At 34.0% G+C, this 19,487-nt stretch overlaps 3 protein-coding genes across 4 annotated transcripts; 2 read left to right on the top strand and 1 right to left on the bottom strand.

Annotated features, from left to right (window-relative positions):
• The first annotated feature begins 1,626 nt into the window (after nt 1-1,626).
• LOC133681815 (putative lipid-binding protein At4g00165) lies at nt 1,627-2,261 on the top strand. Its single transcript, XM_062104971.1, has one exon. The coding sequence runs from the start codon at nt 1,744-1,746 to the stop codon at nt 2,137-2,139; it is 396 nt and encodes a 131-aa protein (XP_061960955.1). The 5' UTR covers nt 1,627-1,743; the 3' UTR covers nt 2,140-2,261.
• Nucleotides 2,262-4,890: 2,629 nt separating this feature from the next.
• LOC133681814 (spindle and kinetochore-associated protein 1 homolog) lies at nt 4,891-8,161 on the bottom strand. The gene is made up of 9 exons (XM_062104969.1): nt 7,871-8,161; nt 7,657-7,781; nt 7,030-7,133; nt 6,868-6,943; nt 6,523-6,590; nt 6,001-6,106; nt 5,883-5,912; nt 5,498-5,611; nt 4,891-5,180 (listed from the first exon to the last, which is right to left on the bottom strand). The coding sequence occupies exons 1-9, from the start codon at nt 7,965-7,967 to the stop codon at nt 5,100-5,102; spliced, it is 801 nt and encodes a 266-aa protein (XP_061960953.1). The 5' UTR covers nt 7,968-8,161; the 3' UTR covers nt 4,891-5,099.
• A 4,614-nt stretch (nt 8,162-12,775) lies between these two features.
• Nucleotides 12,776-18,875, top strand: LOC133683081 (phosphatidate cytidylyltransferase 4, chloroplastic). 2 transcript variants are annotated; one of them, XM_062106594.1, is made up of 7 exons: nt 12,776-13,197; nt 14,461-14,762; nt 14,890-15,080; nt 15,725-15,849; nt 16,539-16,672; nt 17,569-17,687; nt 18,363-18,875. In XM_062106594.1, exons 1-7 carry the CDS (start codon nt 12,940-12,942, stop codon nt 18,452-18,454), a joined length of 1,221 nt encoding a protein of 406 aa, XP_061962578.1. In that variant the 5' UTR covers nt 12,776-12,939; the 3' UTR covers nt 18,455-18,875. The 2 variants fall into 2 exon arrangements, with proteins under 2 accessions (XP_061962578.1, XP_061962580.1); XM_062106596.1 differs by having other exon boundaries at nt 12,782-13,197; nt 17,569-17,684.
• The last annotated feature ends 612 nt before the right edge of the window (nt 18,876-19,487 follow it).

The raw sequence follows: 19,487 nt of genomic DNA, 5'->3' as shown, positions 1-19,487 counted from the left end.
TGCAAATGATTTCACTAAATAAACCTAGCCTCTACTCCAAGGGTCAACCCCGCTGTCTTGCCGTGTTAAATATTTTATTCTAGATGGCGGCATCCATACTTGGTGGATAAGGTGAAAATTTAACTGGGTCAGTTAGCATTTGTGGTCTAAACCAGCCCCTAACAATCAATGAATTTGCGTTAGCATTTGTGGTCTAAACCAGCCCCTAACAATCAACCAGCCCCTAACAATCAATGAATTTGCGTTAGCATTTGTGGTCTAAACCAGCCCCTAACAATCAATGAATTTGCTCTCATTAATGGGACTTCCTCGGAAATAAAATGAAGAATGAATCAATAAAGGAAAAGAAAATTAACTTTTTTTTTTTTATGTTTTCCTTAAATCGTATCTTTGATATGTGTAAATGATCATGCTTTAGGTGATGTTAAACTTGTTATGTTCTTAAACTATTATCCATTCATATGGGATTTTATTTATTTTTCTCAGATTTGTTTTTGAAGAATTGAATGAATTGGATTAAAAATATAAATATCATAGTATTAGTTGAGGTGCGTGCAAGTTGGCCCGGATATTCATGTTAAACTAAAAAAAAATAGATATCATATGCTAGCGAGAGAATGTATGAGAGATAGGGACAATGATGGTTGATACTTTCTATTAAAAAATATGTTTTTGTCCTAATTGTATTCTTGTATTGTCAAATAACTGGTAGATAGTGTTGATGCAAAAGAAATTATCGTTCTTTTTTTAATTGAGAAAAGATGTATTTCTTCAATGATTTTTCAATTTCAGTTTTTTTTTTTTTTTGTTCTTACCTTTTGATTTATATTGAGATATCCCATAAACTTTGGAGATGAAATTAAAATTTACACACAGCGGAACAAAAATAAAGATTGTAGGTCTAATCGAAACAAATCAAAAGTTTTAGATGAAACTGAAAAAATACATGAACCGGAGATTAAAATCTACCCTAAATTGGCTGACGACCATGAAGGTCAAATCAGAAGATAGGGACCCTGTTTTCTTTAGCTGTTCCGAGGTGAAAGGAGTTTGGTGCCAGCTATATCTATTCTGCTTGCAAGAGGGAGATAAGAAAGCGCGTGAGAATGTTGCTTCGGATTTCTCTACTTTGCCAAGGCAAATTATCCAATATTCCAATCTGTTGAGTACAGATTACGTAAGACAACGCTGCTGAGAAATGCTATGAACAGTAATCCCAGATATGATTTGTTACATAATCACTGGGATTTTGCTGATAATTTTCTCGGTCAGAGTCTGTAAATGGACTTAGTCTTCTGTCGTGTATGCTTCCCAGGATAGTATCCTGTTTTTAAGCTCTTGTAGGAGGGCGAGCACCTACCTAGTGTTTTTTTTAGTAATAAAATTCTCGATAATCAAGACTGGGACCTTGAGATACCTGGAATGTTAATTTCTGCTAGGACAGAACAAAGAGGACGAATGTAAACACCAAATAGAATGCAAAATGATAAGCAAGAAGTTATCTCGGCCACACAATTACTGCACATGGCGATGGGCCAAAGATTTTGCTACTTTGAGTCATGCCATTCACACAATTGAATAAAAATCCAGCTTCAAGCACACATCATTAATTCATGGCTTAACATTGGCCACTGCTCCTGTAGTGGCTGCCTGCTATTTTCAGTATTTAATTGTCTATGCATTTGTATTTCTCTATATAAAGCTTCTTTTGGAGCACTGAAAGTTCCATAACGTGTGTGTTGCATGAAAGAAATGGCCTTCAAGGGTTCTAAGGCAGCAGCTATTTTTGTTCTGCTCAATGTCATTTTTTTCACTTGTGTCTCATCTCATAACGTACCGGCCTGTCCTCCAAAAGCTCCCCCAGCCCCAAAGAAGCCAGCCAAATGCCCTAAAGATACCCTTAAATTCGGTGTTTGTGGCAGCTGGTTAGGGTTGGTTCACGAGGCTCTTGGGACCCCTCCAAGCGAGGAATGCTGTACCCTTATCAAGGGTCTTGCTGATCTTGAAGCCGCATTGTGTTTATGCACGGCTATTAAGGCCAATGTCTTGGGAGTTGTCAAGCTCAAAGTTCCCGTTGCAGTTAGCTTGCTCCTAAGTGCTTGTGGAAAGAAAGTTCCTGAAGGCTTTAAATGCGCATAGAACTCCTTTATTTCTGTTCATTGATGTTTGTTTTACGTTTGAAACTTGTTTGCTCTTGTAAAACTCGCTTTCCTATAAGAAGCGAAGCTGAATACCTTTCAATAAAATGTGTTTTGAGTGTCTTCCTTTTGCTTTGCATCTGTTTTAAAGAGTTGAGACAAATAATGGCAAAATGCAAAAACATGTCGAAGCTGGATTACAGCTTAAGAGCTGCAAAGCATTTTGGTTAATTCATTCACTTTAAACGTGTAAAGGTGCAGGAGAATCAGTAGAATCCTCATCATCTACCCTGTTTTATAATAATAATTTTTATTTTATTTTAAAAAAGCTAATAACATCCTGTAAAACCTTTCAGCAAAGCGTCGCAAAAGAAACATACGGCCCCCAGCACCAAGGGGTTTAAATCTTGTAGAACATGCCCGTAGGAGGCATCATAGTCCGTTGAATCACCAAAGGAGCACTCCTTTTCCAGTGCAGCAGCTAAGGTTTGAAGCTTTGACTCAATTGTGCAAACGGATTTTTGTAGCAGGGCTTTCTCTAATCGAAAGCATGTTTTTGAAATGATAATTGTGTATGATAATGTACAATTTGACATGTTTTTAAGTTTGGGGCTTAAAGAATGATTACAGTATGATAATGTCCAATTGCAGTCTCAACGGTGACGAAGAACCCATAAAGCACCAAAATGCACATTTCAATGACAGAACTTGATTACAAAAGTCAGTGTCTTTTTGTGGCTAGTGCAATTCCAGAGAGAAGCATTCAACGAAAGGTTCCATTTCTGGCCTTGTCAAAACGTCAGTGTCTTTTCTTTCTTCTTTCTTTTCTTTTTTTTATCTCTGTGTGATCTCCACCTCACACTTCCCCACCCAAAATCCAATCCGTAAAACCGAAGCGCTGGCCACCAAGCAACCCCAAACTTCAGCACTTCTGGTCCCATTTGCTTCAACGTTGCAATCCTCACCTTTGCTCCTTGAAAAGGTTCCTCGTCCAATCCATTTATGAAATCACTAAGCTTCTCTGAAATAATAGCAACCCCATTTTCCTCCATAAAAGGTCATGCTTCTGTAACCATGCAACTGGGAAGAATGCGTTTTAGTTCTACAGAACTTGAGGGTTCAAGCGACTCCTAAAATCCTCCAAACACACTAAGCAAACCCTTTTGTTGCTATCAGCTCTTACTGCTCTCACCAGACAAACCAATACAAGAGCGCACGTAAAAGACGATTAGCTGATACTTAGATGACTGTACAAAGAAGGAGATAGTTTTATAGAAAAGAAAGAATGTAAAAAATGATAAATAAAGTAACAAATTAAGGAAATTTTCCTTTGGGTCAGGGATCTATTTTTGGATTTGGTATGGATAAATGAAGCAAATATGAGGACAGGCGAAGTTTTTTTTGGTACGCTTCAACCTTGCCGCTGGTAACATGATGGCATCACAAGGCAACTGAAACGCGGTTCGAACCAAGTTGGGTCTACAGGATTTGTTAGCATTTAAATCCACACTTGATAACCGAGTTCAAGTCTGCAGCTGGTGTGGCTAGCCAGTAGTTCAAGCATGCGGACTCTAGCCCAGCTGGAACATTGATAGCCGCGCAGTTGAGAGAGGGGGTTAGTACTTAGTTCAGGCAGTAAGGGTTTTTACTTTTTTGATGTTTTGCATATGCATTGATGAACATAGAGACGCGTTTTCCATCAGGCACAGTATGGTTTCGAGTCACGCCAATACAAAATCCTTTATTAGTTAAAAAAGTGAAGTGCAAAGCCAGCGATGATACAACCGAGTCAGATACTAGCAACTCGTACATGATACAATAACTTCACTGATTCCACTGTCTGCAAAGCGACCATAACCTGCATTAGACTCGGCAAGTGTAGGTGAAACTATGAAAGAATTATTTTACGTAAGTTGAGATAGTTTTTAATTCTATTATTAAAATTTTATTGATTAAATGGTCATGAATTTAAATTTTATCATTTTTATTCTATTTAATAAAAATTAAACACAATATAATATAAGTTTATACAAATTTTATATTAAAAAATTATATGAATTATATTTTAGAATTTTACATAACAACTCAAGATTTTTAATTTGGGACCGTTTTTTCTTTCCAGAAAAAGCATCATTTGGAGAGTAAACAAGATGGGTTTGGGAGAGTTAGAGGGCCAAGTGAGGCGTTCAGCAGGGAGGAGACTTCTAGTATTTTCACTGGGTCGAGGGATGCTATGAAGTCAGAAAAATAAGAAAGAGTCGGAGAAAGTAATATATATGAGCACCCGGTGATGATCGAACGATGTCTGGCTTCTTTCGGTGACATGTAGCTACAGGGATACAGACTTGTAATATTTATGGCATTATCGATGGCATATCTACTATTTTCAGACTTTGTTTTCAACGGTAAAAGAGTTAGACCAACTCTCACGCACCACGATTAAACACTTACTCCATTATAAAGAAAGCAAAGAAAGATTTAATTGATTCTATCCATAGCACATGTATAACTAATTGAGCAAATGCAATGCTGCAATCAGTTCACATAACCTTCAATGCAGTAATGGGATAGAGGCCTCTCCATTCAAGGAAATGGAAAAGGATTGCAGGTGGCTTCAGGAAATGCAGTAGCCTCGCAGGATTGATAAAGGGACATCTATTATTGGAAGCCAGTAGGGATCTGAGGCTGGAGCAGGGTCTATAACTATCCATGCCACGAACTGCTTGTGAAAACAAAGAAGACAATGATAAAATAGAGGAAACGAGCAAGAGAGTTCTTGAAGCCAGAGACTCAAGAAATTGTAAAATATGATGAGCAACAAAAGCAGGGAACTGAAGATGTTATTCATAGAGGGTGCATAGCCTGCCTTGACCACGGTTCTGTATTTTTTCACATATGAAACACACACTTACATTCCTTGAAGTTATTATATTCATGATGTGTTTCATACTTTAGATGTCATCAAGTTTGAGGCTTCGAAAGAATGATAACACGATGATGCCCAATTCGAGTCTCACTGATGCGACCAAGGTGGCGAAGAACCTGTAAAAGACCAGAATGAATCTACTGTAACAGGTATGAATCTACTGAACAGTGTTTACCATTTTATGCTGTCAAAATAACAGCATAACAAGTTTCCAAGAATTTTAAGTTTTGGATCTATTTCCCTAATGCCAAGTAAACCGTGTATCAAAGTTCATGCCATGTATCTGACAAATTTATAGTTAATATAGAAAAGGAACTGCAGTTACTGTTATTTGACTTTCTTAAGCATGCAACTAGTCATTGTATTCCGTGATTAGATTATGGGTAGAAAATTTATCTAGCAAAAGGAGAAAAAGAAAAGAGGCATAACTTACAGTCAAAATCGCTTTTCCTGTATTGTCAAGCTTCATGCTAGGTCCTTTCATGTCAGTTTCAAGAAAAAAGTGTTTTCCCTTTATTGATTCTGTCATCGCAATATCCCTTAGTTCCTGTTGTCAAGGAGACACTAAAATCAACTGCATATAACAGTCAGTTTGCCTATGAATACAAAACAATGCTGAATGCCAACTATTTGAAATAAATCACAGACACATCGTGTAATTTTGACTCCGCATATTTTTTTACTAAGCACCTCCTAGTTTAGGAAAACCTTATCGTGTAACAACTCGGGAGGTAACTGCTATTCAAAGAAATATTTAACCTTCAAAGGGGAACAAAGAAATTTTAGGGTTATACTACCCAGCAGTAAAGTTCACTCACCAATGCTTTTTCCCAGAGATTCTCTGCCAGCTTCACAGCGGAAAGTTGAAAAAAATCAGAATAGTTGCAAAATTAAGCATGTACTAATGGAAGTCAGATAAAAGTACTGAATTGAGACCTTCTTCTTTGGGGCTGTAATAAGCTGAGAATTTGAATCAGCATATGCTGCCATGTCATTAATAGCTGCATTGACCTTATCTAGGGTGAGCCTTCCTCTCATGTATCTGCAATCAGCAATAGCACTGGAGTTGGTCGGGAGCTTTATAATATGAATGCTAGACGGGATTCTTCATTCCCAACATTTCCCCACTAATCTATGTTATGAAACCTCATATACTGGCCTCGGTTTTAGTATCTGTGCAAAAGTACTCAGACCAAGATCGTGCCACGCCTCAAACTCAGTTGAGACACTAGTGTAAACACTAGTCCTATACTTGCAGAAATACACTACTACTGCTTTGTGTGAAATTTGATATGTCATTGGAAAGCTAGAGCCATGTCAAAAGACTCAAAACAGAGACCTTGCTCGGAGTGACATATCAAGGAATGGCACTGAGTGGCATGTAAGTAGTCTATGAATGGAATATGGATTCTTCAAAGAAAAACCATATAATTAGAAAGAAAAGAAAGATTAACTTACGAAGATAGGGAATCCAGCTCAGCAGCAGTTATATACCACAATGGTGGAGAGCTACGACCCTTTTTCTCCTGAAATTTAACAAAATCTTGATCAGTGATTTAAATAGTTCCCTCGCACTCAAGCTGCAGCAAAAATTTATGAAAATTATAGCAACTGAACATTTGCAAACTACTTTCCCCTTATTTCAGTTATACATTATCCATCTAGTTTTTCCAGGTTCATTAAATTCAAAATGAGAATGAAAGTGAATTTATTGGTCTGAGCCATACAAAACGTCAACAATCCGTATCCCCATAGATTTACGGATTGAAATTAAAACGTAAATTTTCCATTACAGTCACATACCTTGTGTGTTGCTACAGGCTCCTCAGGTTTCAATGGACCAAAACCAGGAAGTTGATTAGATGCTTCTGGCAGAATGCTGACAATACATAATAAAATAAGCACATTTGCAGCTCAAAACCTTAGACTCGCAGACTTGTAATATACGCATAAAAACACCAGTACCTTCTATTATTAATTTCCGAATTCGAGAAGGTTGTTCTTTCTGGCACATGTACAGACATACTTTGCAATTTTTTCTGCTGCCTTAGTGATGCTTCAATTAGTTTCTGAATCCATAAAACAAAACAAAACAAAAAACAATTACAACAACAAAATATAAATGCGCATGCTTAATTAACATAACTAAAACAGCTCCCCCTCTATTTTATAACCCTAGAGACAATAAAATTCTGTTTTATTCAAGTTTTTTTCTTCGAGATAATGTTGTGTTCCACTTAAATAAACCACAATGATTGTATTGAGCCTAATTAATTATTTTTTTTATTAATTCTTTAATCCGTATATGACTTCCAGCAAAATCAATTTCAAAAAATCAAAAAACATATTATTTCTTTTTCTTTTTCTTTTTCTTTTTTGAAATCATGCACGCTTCCAATGCTTCTTAAATTCTCTCGATTCCTTAACATTCAAGCAGAGCAGAAAAACTATAATCATAAATAATTCAACTTAACCTAAATGATTAACCGTAATTAGATGATACTCGATTTCGGTTATTCAATTTTACAATCAACAAAACAAATCTCGGACTGAAAAAACAAAGACAGGGAATTCAGAGCAAAGGTGTAGTACTTTAGCTTTAGGGATCGCCAAGGTCTCCTCACGCAAGCGGTCTTTGATGGCTTGCACTTGCAGCTCCATCGCCTTCAATGCTGCGTCCACCGCCTTCAAATCGGTGACGCTGCTCGCTGGATACACTGCACGAACAAAAAATTTCAGTTCCGTGTATGAGAAAATGAAACACAAAATGTCACAGGAGAATTTTATATCGAGTTCGGTGACTCACTGTTTCGGGCAATAACGAGTTCTTGTAACTCAGCGATTCGAGTATTGAATGAAGAAATCAGTGAATCGAGTGATGAACCAGCTTGCTTCACATCCATTTCTCTCTACAGGATTAGGTTTTCTTTCAATTTTGCAGTTTCTCTCTCTAGTATTTGGATTTGTATTTCTAGGATTTCATAAAAATGATTTTGGTGGGAACTGGATGTTTTGTTTTCAAAAATTTTGGGATAAACGCAGTCAAGGGTGCCGTTTTATGAAAATTAGTTATGTTTTTTTTTCCTTATAAATATGGGGTTTCTTCAGGAAAACATATTGAAAAGCATACCAAAATCAAATTAAAATTTCCGACTCAGTCAAATAGCATTGAATTAATGAAAACTTTTCTTATTGGACCGAATGTTTGGGCGGAGGAAGTTAGAATTATCATTATACTTGAGAAATATTATTAAATATTTGAAAATTTGTGGAGGGAGCAAGTAATCATTTTCGAGGGACAAATATAAAAATAAACTTAAGGTTTGAGGACTATATTTGATTTTGGAAATGGATAAGCTTAAGCTTTGTTGATATGCGGACTGATCTAGTAAAACTTGAATGTTAGACTTTGATGGAAATGGATTCTATCCAAGAAAAATGACAAATCATGGTTTTTTTTCAAAAAAAAAAAAGAAATAACAATTAAAAAAATTAAATAATTACCCAAGTCGTTTGTTTTTCATACAGTTTGAAAAAAATTATTATCTAAATTAGTTACAATAATTAAATAAATCTATTTTTTTCAATGGAAATCATCCTAGACATATATAAGACTTTTAAGAGCATGTTTGGAAACGCGGTTCAACCCGCGTTCTTAAAAAATTTAAATTTTTTTTATTAAAATTTAATATGATTTGTATGTTTTGAATCGTTTTGATGTGCTGATATCAAAAATAATTTTAAAAAAATAAAAAAAAACATCATTGACATATATTTTAGTATGAAAAATTATTTAAAAAACACCCGCAACCACACTGTCAAACAAGCTTTAAAACTATATGAACTGGACTTATAATATAAACATCAAAACAACATTTTAGTCATCAACCTCAGGAGCTAAGCAAATGTTTGTTCATACTCTGTACTTTTGTGTGACGAGCCTAAACTCTTGTAGTGTTGCTCGATGTTTATTCATAAGCAATTATCTAAGATATAGGTTTCTTATGATGCTTTTTTATTCCTATAAATAGTAAAGTTTTTTTTATATATTTTCTTTTTTCAATTGAATTTTTATATAGCCTAATTAAATAAAATTAAGCTTAAAATTATGAAAAACAAATACCAAATTAAAAAAATAGAGTACTGAAAAGTAAAACACAAAGAAAATACATTACTTCCTTTATATTCACGTTAATTTTCATTTTAATTCAAAAAATTTTATTTTTCAATTATAATTTTTAAAAAGGAGAAAAATTTGTTACAAGATGACAATGGAAAGGAAAGGGTTGTTGATTATCATGTTTGCGACAATCAAAATAAGCAAGCTTTGTATCAAGGAGCTTTATTTAATGAGAGGAGCTAGACGTAATGGTTTTTGGCCTTCACCTAGCTTGAAAAACTAGATCGGCCTTGAGAGATAAAAAAAACTTTTGATCTAATAATTGAATAGTATAACATATAAAGAACATTTATTCATTCGAAATCCAAAAACAGATTCCTGATTTTGTATTTTTGTTGCTGCTTTTATGTTTCTTATTTCTTAATAAATTGGTTTTGGATGGTTTTAAGAATGTTACTAGGTTTGTTTTTTTTTGGAAAAAAAATAAATTGAAAATAATTTTCTAGGTAAAAAACCAAGCTTTTTATTTTTTAACCACTATAATGATGGTCAGATTTTTAAAAGCAAATGATGTATCATTTGTCATAACAAGTGACATGTTAGGTGTGTTTTTTGTTTTCAAAAAATAAGGGTTGTCCATTTCTTATAAAAGAAAAAATAATAAAAGAAGGTCCAGGTTAGTGAGGTAACCTCGTAAAAGATAGGCTAAAATAAATCACGAAACCTAATTTTTGATCAATCTAATATTGAAATATAAAATTGAGAATAAAAAATAGAAAAAGAGGAAAAACAACTTGAGTTAGCTCACTAAACTCGTGATTTGGATCATAAGACTAAGATAACCTCACAAAAAAAATAATGAACCTCGATCTTCGATAAACCTAATGCTAAATGATGTAATTAAAATTAAAAAAAAAGAAAAAAAATTGTTATAGTGAATAGTATTTTGTGATGATAGGCATATTGAAACCCTTACTCTTTTAGTTTTTTATAATTATTAAAATAAAATATGAAGTTTAATTCTCAACCAACTTAGTGTTTAAAAATAAAATTAAGACTTTTTTTTAAAAAATGACTAAAAAAATAACTCGAGCCAATTCGGGTTAGTCCGTAAAATTCATAACCCGAGTTATAAGACGAAGATAACCTCATAAAAAAAAATAAAAACAAGTCATGAAGCCTAATTCTCAATTAATCCAATGTTGAACGATGAAATTGAGAAAAAAAGGAAAAAAACTCAAGTTAGCCAATTTAATTTATTAAACTCGCGGTCTAGGTCATGTGACTATGATAACCTAATAAAAAAATAAATTGAAATAAATTATAAATCTTAATTTCCAATAAATATAATGTTGAATGATGTAATTAAAATAAAAAAAAATCAAAAAAAAAATTATTACAATGAGTAATGTCTTGCAAGGAGGGGTATAATAAAATCCCCTTCTCTTTAAGTTTTTGTTAATTGCTAGACAGGTGCCCCACGCCTCGTCATAAGTCAAGTTAATTTCTTTTATATTTTAAAAAATAATGTTAAAATACTGCCAGCATGTTTTATTAAAAAAATATAAGTTACTTAATGCTAAATAACAAATAAAAATTGAAAAATTGAATAAAAAACCCTTAAGAATTATTGTATATGTGTATGTGTTGTGTCGGATAATTTGCTCTCTTGGTGTGTTGTCTATGCATCGTAAATAACAAAAGAAAGTAGAATCAATAGGTTGCACTGCAATCTAATTTACTTAAAGCACTTGTTTGCAAGATTAAATGCCCTTTAATGCAACTACTAAATACTCTTTTATTGTTTTTGCTAATGTATTTGCCGACATGGTTTAACGATTGCTCCCTGTTTTTTTAAAAGTATTTTTAAAAAAAATTAAATTTTTTTTATTTTTTTCTTTACTTCAAATAATTAATATTTTTTTGATATTCTTAGATCATTTTGATGCGTTGATATTAAAAATAAAAAAAATATTATTTTAATATATTTCTGAATAAAAATTATTTTTAAAAAAAACAACCGAACTATATTCTTAAACACGTGAATTCATAATAAGCAACAAGTATTTAATTACGAAATCCAATTTTCTTTTTACAGTTAAGAGAATTCCTTGATCATAATCTAATAAAAATATTAAAAAACAACAAACCTTAATCGTTTCAAGAAAAATAACAATATGGGTTCATGACTTGTTTATTAATTATCTCAATTTTAGAGTTTCATGGCAATTATGAGTTAAGATCTCACCAATCAAATGCTGACTAGTTTTTCTACAGAGAAGCACCATATTATGTCATGAGATGGATTGCAAGGTTAGATCACAACGATGGACTTGGAAGAACTGTCATTGCATCCCTTCATCAGCCTAGCAGTGAAGTTTCTCAGCTTTTTAGCAATCTTTGCATTTTTAGCATCGTATTTCTCACAAGTTAATTGAATAGTTGGAGCAACCAATCATGAGACAACTAATCACTCTTTACTGTAATAGTGTTTCATCAGTATTTCTAACTTCTTCTAGTGCAATTAGGATCTTGAACAAGGCTTAGACGATGCAATCCCCACAGAAGAAATGACTGACATCCTTGTAAATCCTACAAGTCCTCCGAATATTGGCAACATGTTCAAGTAAAGGTAACAGAAACATGTAAAGAGGTAAGCCAACACTAAACCAGACACAGATATGTTTACTAGACATGTTTAAGGAATGTCGAAAAGAGTATTTAATCTCTGTGGTTTTCTGCATCTTGAAGCACCGGTGAGCAGGAGAAACCATGCCGGATTTCCGACTCAATCTCTTGTCCTAACAAAAAGACCTTCCGTGAACTTGTTTCGTGATCTAGGATGGAAGATATAACTGATCGTAGGGAAGGATTGGAATTTCTAAACGAAGATCCGTTTGATTATGCGTTCCCAACTATATTCTTCTAAATATTAATTTTTTTTATGTTTATAATTAATTTTTATATTTTTAAATTTTTTTGATATATTATAAAAAATAATTTTTTAAAAATATTATTTTAATATATTTCTAAAAAAAAGTTTTTCAAAATCAACTATTACCACACCCCCTCTTAAAATATATCTCAACAACAATAAATTTGTTTTGTTAGGTATATCAATTATGAAATAATTATAATAATTATTAAGAATTTATTTTTTTAATTAATTTTATTCATGTAAAACTTTTTATCAACACACTTTAACAATGAAAAAATTATATTGTTATGTTTATTCTTGTTCTTATTTAATTTAATTATGTGAAAATATTTTTTAAAATAATAACAAATAATAATAATAAAATATTTGTGTATGTTAAAATGTAAAAATATAATAAGAACACGATTTATATTTTATTGTTTTTTCCTAAATGGAAAACAATATAATTTTTATTAAAGAAGAAAAACTAGAAAAGAAGAAGAAAACTGAAAATAAAAAAGAAAAATTGTTTTTTTGTTTTTGTTACTTCACAGCACCTCAGTATTCTGGGGACTTAGAATTAAGAAATAATTCTTGAGACTCAGAAGAGACCATCCCGCTGTGGCGATCTTTACGAGGTTTACACACATTAGGATTTCACTATGCGACGCGCAGTACACAACGCGTCCAATACATTGCCAACCTCACTATCTCTATTCTCTATCAAAATATCCCCTCATATAATCTTAAAAAAAATAAATAAAAAAATCAGCATGCTTACAAAATTTTGACCTAATTTAATTTTCTCTGCTTTAAAATTTTAATTATTCCAATTTCCATGGCGTCCTCCTCGTTTGTAGAAATTGAGCGGTTCCATTTGATACCAGTACTGTCAGTAACTTGCCCCTGCCACCGTCCTCTATTATCTAAAAATTCCCTAATTCTCAATCGAAAGAAACTCAATTTCGATCTCCTCTTAAATGGATCCAAAACCGCAGTTCCGGTTCACGCTAAGAGGGCGACGGCGAAGCGGTGGTTAATTACGTCCGTGGCCAGAGCTGAGGCTGACAGCGTCGACGAAGACAGCAGCAAAGAGGTAATAAAAATGTTCCTATAACTGACGCTCATTGATAACTGGGAATTCTGTAATTAAGTTTATTCTAGCAATTGTTAGACTTTAATAGTGTTATGTCGAGGAAGACGAGTTGGAGTGGGGGAGGTATTGTGTTTTTTGATGGTAAAAATTGCTATGTAAAGTAAAGCTGAGCCTGAAATCACTTATCATCACTATTGCCCAGTGCCAAGGCAATAATATAGTTAAGCTAAGAAACATGAATTTTAAGTCAATAAAACTAGCATGCGGATGAAATCAAGGAATTGCTATGAATCAAGGAATTTCTTGTACCGACAAGAACACACGCGCTTCCTACCTAGTTGCTAAGTCAATAAACAAAATGCAGCAAATGACCCTTTTTCATATTTCTACATCCAAAGTTAGCACGCGGATGAATCAAGGAATTGCTATTGTATGCCACATAAAGAATACCCTCCTTCCTTATGACCTGGAAGTGCTAAGAGTTGCTAGTAGTTATTACTCATAATTCTTTTCACTTCTGTATTATTCCTGATGGAGAGTATTACGTGGTGACAGACTCTGCTAATTCCTATGACTCTGAGTTTTGACGGAAAAGTATTGAAAGGGTTTTGGTTGTGTTTGTTATCACTAGTATTTCTCTAGGATGGTAACATATATGGCATTCTGTTTTATTGACCTGGTAGTTTTATGAGATTTTCTGTCTGCCCATGTGATTGTAAGTGCTTTAATATATGCAATCTGTGTTGCAAATTTATTTTTTGGATAGTAATTGTCTTGCACACCTCATACATGTCTTTCCTGCTGTAAAATCATTTTAGAATCCTTGTCAGGATCCCAATGATTTTACTACATGTTAGAGGTGCCTCTGCAAAAAGGCAAAAATAAACTTGATAAAGGGGTCTGGGTGTTAATCTCTAGTTTCTGGAATTGCTAAAATCATCTCTGTCATTAACAAAATCACTCTCAGATTCAAGTGTGCTAATTTTCAAATTGGAAAAGGACATTGATTGGGTACAAAAGAGTTTTCTATTTCCATAAGTGTCATAATTTGCCACACCTTCCACCATCCAAAGTAAGAGTAATATGCAATTTACAAGAAACAAATGTTAAAAATGGTGAGGTACAAAGAAACTAGCAAATTTGAGATTTCAGGATACTTAAAAGTAAATTTAGTGCCTTTTGTGTGCATGTTATTTATTTATTTTGTTCTTATATTGCTTGTGTGCAAGGTTAAATGGAACTGTTGAAATATTTATGTTATAGGAAATCGAGAAAGATCATATTTCACCTGCAAAGGAGGATTCTGTTTCACAACTTCAACAAAAAGCGACTCAACTGAAGAAAAGAATCATTTTTGGACTTGGGATTGGGATTTCTGCTGGAGGCATAGTATTAGCTGGAGGATGGGTTTTCACTGTAGCTTTAGCAGCCGTTGTATTTGTTGGTGCGCGTGAGTACTTTGAATTGGTTAGAAGTCGTGGAATCACTGCAGGAATGACTCCACCTCCTCGATATGTGTCACGAGTTTGCTCTGTTATTTGTGCTTTCATGCCTGTTCTTACCTTGTAAAGATCGTGATTTATCTTTATTTATATTTCGAACATGCATTTAACTTGTGATAATCGTATGATTCTTGCAAGTATTAATTTTTTTTTTTTCAGTTGCTAATTAGTATTTCTAAAATTTGGTCAGGTGTTTTGGTCAGATTGATATTCCAGTGACATTTGCTGCTTTTGTTGTGGCAATGGCATTGCTTCTACAGAGAGGGAATCCTCGTTTTTCTCAGCTTAGTAGTACTATATTTGGGCTATTTTATTGTGGATATCTTCCTTGTTTCTGGGTGAAGCTTCGATGTGGTTTAGCAGCCCCTGCCTTGAACACAAGTAAGAAGCTGCACTGTTATGCTTATGTAATGATAATGCTAGATTTTAGTAAGCTTATCAAATAATGAACGTGTATGCCATATTGTCAAATTGAGATGTCATATGACATGCTATGCTGATGAATTAAGGACTATCCATTTATTTTACTGATATTTGTGACACATGAAAATGAATATGGTATCTTGCATTAAATGTAAGTCTCCAGATAGAAGGGTAATAACTGAAACAACATATGGAGCAATCTAAATACGGAGATGTTCACATCCAACTCGAGATTTTAGATTTTTGTGTTAGTATGGCATTAGACTTTAGTTTATGGACTCCCATGTCAGACTAGTTTATGTCTGTGGGGCCTGAACCTTTCTCTCTTTCATTTATGACTTTTAGGTTCTGTGGGCCTGCATCCAAGTGTAAATTGACAACTTCACCTGTTATAAATGGAACATGATATGGCTTAGGAAAATGCATGGACTTCTCCTTCTACGTTTGAGTGTTTTAGGAGTATCCTCAAGCACTAGCTATATTTTACGTAAAATCAACCTATTGCCATATTGTGAGCCCAGTTCTCCTATATGCATATGTGAGACCTGATCTAGGACTTGGTGCTTTTAGCAAAGTGATTTTGTACTTTTTATTTTTGGCAGGAATAGGAACAACATGGCCTGTTCTTCTTGGAGGACAAGCTCATTGGACTGTGGGTCTTGTAGCAACCTTGATTTCTATGAGCAGCATCATTGCAGCCGATACATATGCTTTTATAGGTGGCAAGGTACTGGATTGCTGTTCAGCCAAGTTCTATTTTCTATTAGAATGTTAATGGACAACTATTGTTTAACAGTTAACACATTTGGTGTTATATGCAAGTTTCTATTCCGAAAGGCATTAAGCATAGATTGCTTCTGATTTATAGTTTCCATATTGGTGCATATGCTTCAAATAACTAAAAATCAACCTAAGCACGGAAGTGTTGTATGCATATGTGTTTGTTGGATATCTTGTAACATAAACTCATGAGTCTGCCATTCTGTCATAATTTGCTGAAGTTGTGGCTTCTGCAGTTCTGAGCTTTTAGCAATTATGAATCCTTTTGTTTTCTGGATTTAAGCAGACAGTTTTCAAGGAATTACTGAGTTTGTAAATCATTAAAAAATTAGAAAAGAAAAGAAAAATCTTGCTTTTAGACATAAATACATACTGTAGTATCAAGATGTGATGCTTCTTTCCAGAAAATAAATAAGCAAGTCAGTTTCAATGTTTCATACATCCTCACAGAATTTACTCTCCTTTCGTCTTTGAGTTTTGTAGAAAGATGTTGATATTCCATTAATAAGGTTGCTGGATACAAGATTGTGATGAGCTTTCTCAAGAACCTGAGTTTCTAGCAATGTTATTTGTTTTCAAATTCTGCCTTGTCCTATCAACAAAGCAGCATGAGATAGTTTTGCTAATCCGATACAGGCATTTGGCAGGACACTCCTAACTAGAATTAGTCCAAAGAAGACATGGGAAGGAACAATTGTAGGCTTGGGTGGCTGTATAGCCACTTCGGTGGTATTGTCAAAGTTTTTTTGCTGGCCAACATCCTTGCTAAGGTATTCACTAGCTTTTGATCAAAAGCAGGACCAGTATGTTCTCTCATGTTTATACTTTTCAGTCCATTATTCATGTGTCTCAACTCCATAGAATTGGAGGCTAATAAAAATTATCAATTATGTAGCAGAAATGTTGGATCATCTTAACCAGGATTACTATTCATGGATTTCTCACTGATTGATATTAGTGTATAAACAAGGTTCATGTATTTATTATTTGGAATCCCAATTTTTTTCTAATCTCTAACCATCACAAAATGAAATTATGAACAATGCAAATGAACTAGAGGAATGTTGGGTGGACTTTCTTAAATAAACTGTTCTTGGTACTTGGGAGTGAGACATGTATTCTCATTTTTAATTTAGTGTTGCAAGGCTTTGTTTTTGTTATGAGTTATTGCTTTATTTATGTTTTTCTTATGTCCCTCCATAGAGTTGGGGTGGGTTGCTGTTTCAGAAAAAGTGTCTTGGCAGTTCAATTCTCTTCTCTTTTACAACATTTAATGGTAGATATAGATGGCTTTTGGCAACGAACAAAACGACATGCAGCTTAATTGTAATGAGATTATCTGTCAACTGACTAGAATGTGCAGCCCATTTGCACATCTTTAAATGGATTGAAAATGTAATGAGGTTATCTATGACTGACTGGCATATGCATCTCATTCGCTCATCTTGAGAGGTCAATAAAATAAACTGTGGCTTCTTCTTTGTTCTTGGAAAATAATAGCTAAATTTTTTGTTATGTCTTTCATTAGAACAGCTTGAATCAACATAAAAGATAGTTGAAATATGTACTACTTTTTGCTGTACATATTGTTTTTATGTGAATATGCATCATTGGTAATTTTAGAGTTTGTTAATGTGAAACTGACTTTCTCTTGATTGGCTTTCAGTGCAATTGCTTTTGGGTTTCTAAATTTCTTCGGATCTATTTTTGGTGATCTCACGGAGTCAATGATCAAACGTGATGCAGGAGTCAAGGACTCTGGCTCATTAATACCTGGACATGGTAGTATGTTTTTGCTCATGCTTTTGTTATCTGATAAGACACCAATTCATTTTCTCCACTCTTTATTGACGTGCCGAACCTACCTGGCTGCATTTTTTTGTGTTGCCCCTTTTATTTGAGTTATTTAGATGATTGGTGCAACTTTGTGAGGGTTTTTTTTCTTCTTCTTTCAATAGTTATCATTCTTTCAGCTTGTGCGTGCCTGGCTGTTTCTAGAATCTCCCTTGGGCACTATTTCCCAATCCTTTTATCCTATCCCCAAGTTTTTCACCTGTCAACTCTTTCAAGTAATTTGTAATATGGTTTAAAAATTGGTCATTACCATCATATATCAGCATTGTTTTACAGGGTTTCAGTTTTCCTATACATTGAACCTTCTTATGTTGGTGATTCATTTCTATAATGGTCATTATCTCCATGGCAGCTGCGCAAGCAGATCTCGCCCATTCATTTTTTAACTTATTTAAATTTACAACAAAAATTCCACCCAGCATACATTATTACGACCATTTCTCATTATCTAATTTTGCACCATTAATCTTATCCCTGGACATAGAGATTCTGAACAGATGCTTTTTGTTTATTGAGTTCTTCTTTCGATCTTGATTGTAACTCAAGTTAGATATTGCTTCCCCCCCTTTTTTCAAATGATTGTCTAACATCTGATACTGCCCGCAGGTGGGATTCTGGACAGATCAGACAGTTACATTTTCACTGGTGCACTTGCGTACTCCTTCGTTAAAGCCTTCCTGCCACTTTATGGAGTTTGAGATAATTTTTTATCAACACAAGAGAAGAGAACAGAGCCAAAGCTTTTAGGTTTTCTTAACTCCAGAAATCCAGGAGCATGAAGAAGCCCGTACATGAAAGTAGGAATTTGTGCGGGGCAGATGAAAATAATTTTTGTTCTGAAAACCTCAGAGAAGGACGATGAGGCTAAACTTGCAACTCTACCAGGTCTCTTCAACATTTCTCCCTGGAAACCCTTGCAAGAGAATGCTTTTCTTATATACTAATGTTTCAATTTTCCCTGTACTTCACTGTTTATTCATACATTGCGTACCTCTGCGTTACCATGGATTTATGTTGATCTCCAGGATAGAGCTGCCTTCCATTGATTTCATGCAAGGCAGCCCTCACCAGAGTTGATGCAAGTATTTCTGAGCAATAATGAAGTTCACAGTTCATTCATTCTCTTAAGTCCAATACTATTTCCATTTCGTACATGATACATCAAGTTATACTGCATTTACAAATTTATCAAAATTCCCCATTTTATTCATATGAACAGTGAACTCTACTAAATTGTCATTGATCACGGAGCCTAAGCTAACCATCATTGTAATTTTAGTTGTCGCGTAACCTATAGAATTTCTCTCCATCAGTCCAGGTAGGAGTGTTGCGAATCATGCAGCTTTGAGGACTTTGTTTGCCATGGATGCAGTTGAGTTATAACTAGATTTTGTATTCTGTTGTATTTTCATTATAAAGCCTGACGAATGGTGACCTGACTGAGATCATCTAGTTTTTGCCCCCTGAACCTGGTGATCTTTCTGCTGGAAAAAAAATAGAATTTCTTACTTGTTTATTCTCCTGTTCACCACTTGTCCACTAGTTTTCCGGCAGCATGGAAATTACTGGTCATGGCATGTTTTTTTTTTTAAGTGAATTTCAGGAAAGTGAATTCAAGGAAAATATTTTTTAATATTTAGTAGTGTAATAAAAAATAAGTTGGAAAACACTTTTCAGTGTTTGATTATGTTATGAAAAATAAACTGGAAAATAATTTATTAATTTTTTATT

The sequence above is a fragment of the Populus nigra genome, chromosome 2 (genome assembly GCF_951802175.1).
Source record: "Populus nigra chromosome 2, ddPopNigr1.1, whole genome shotgun sequence".
Classification (NCBI taxonomy): domain Eukaryota; kingdom Viridiplantae; phylum Streptophyta; class Magnoliopsida; order Malpighiales; family Salicaceae; genus Populus; species Populus nigra.
The sequence above is the reverse complement of the archived record's forward strand: the minus strand, read 5'-3'. Positions and strand labels throughout refer to the sequence as shown.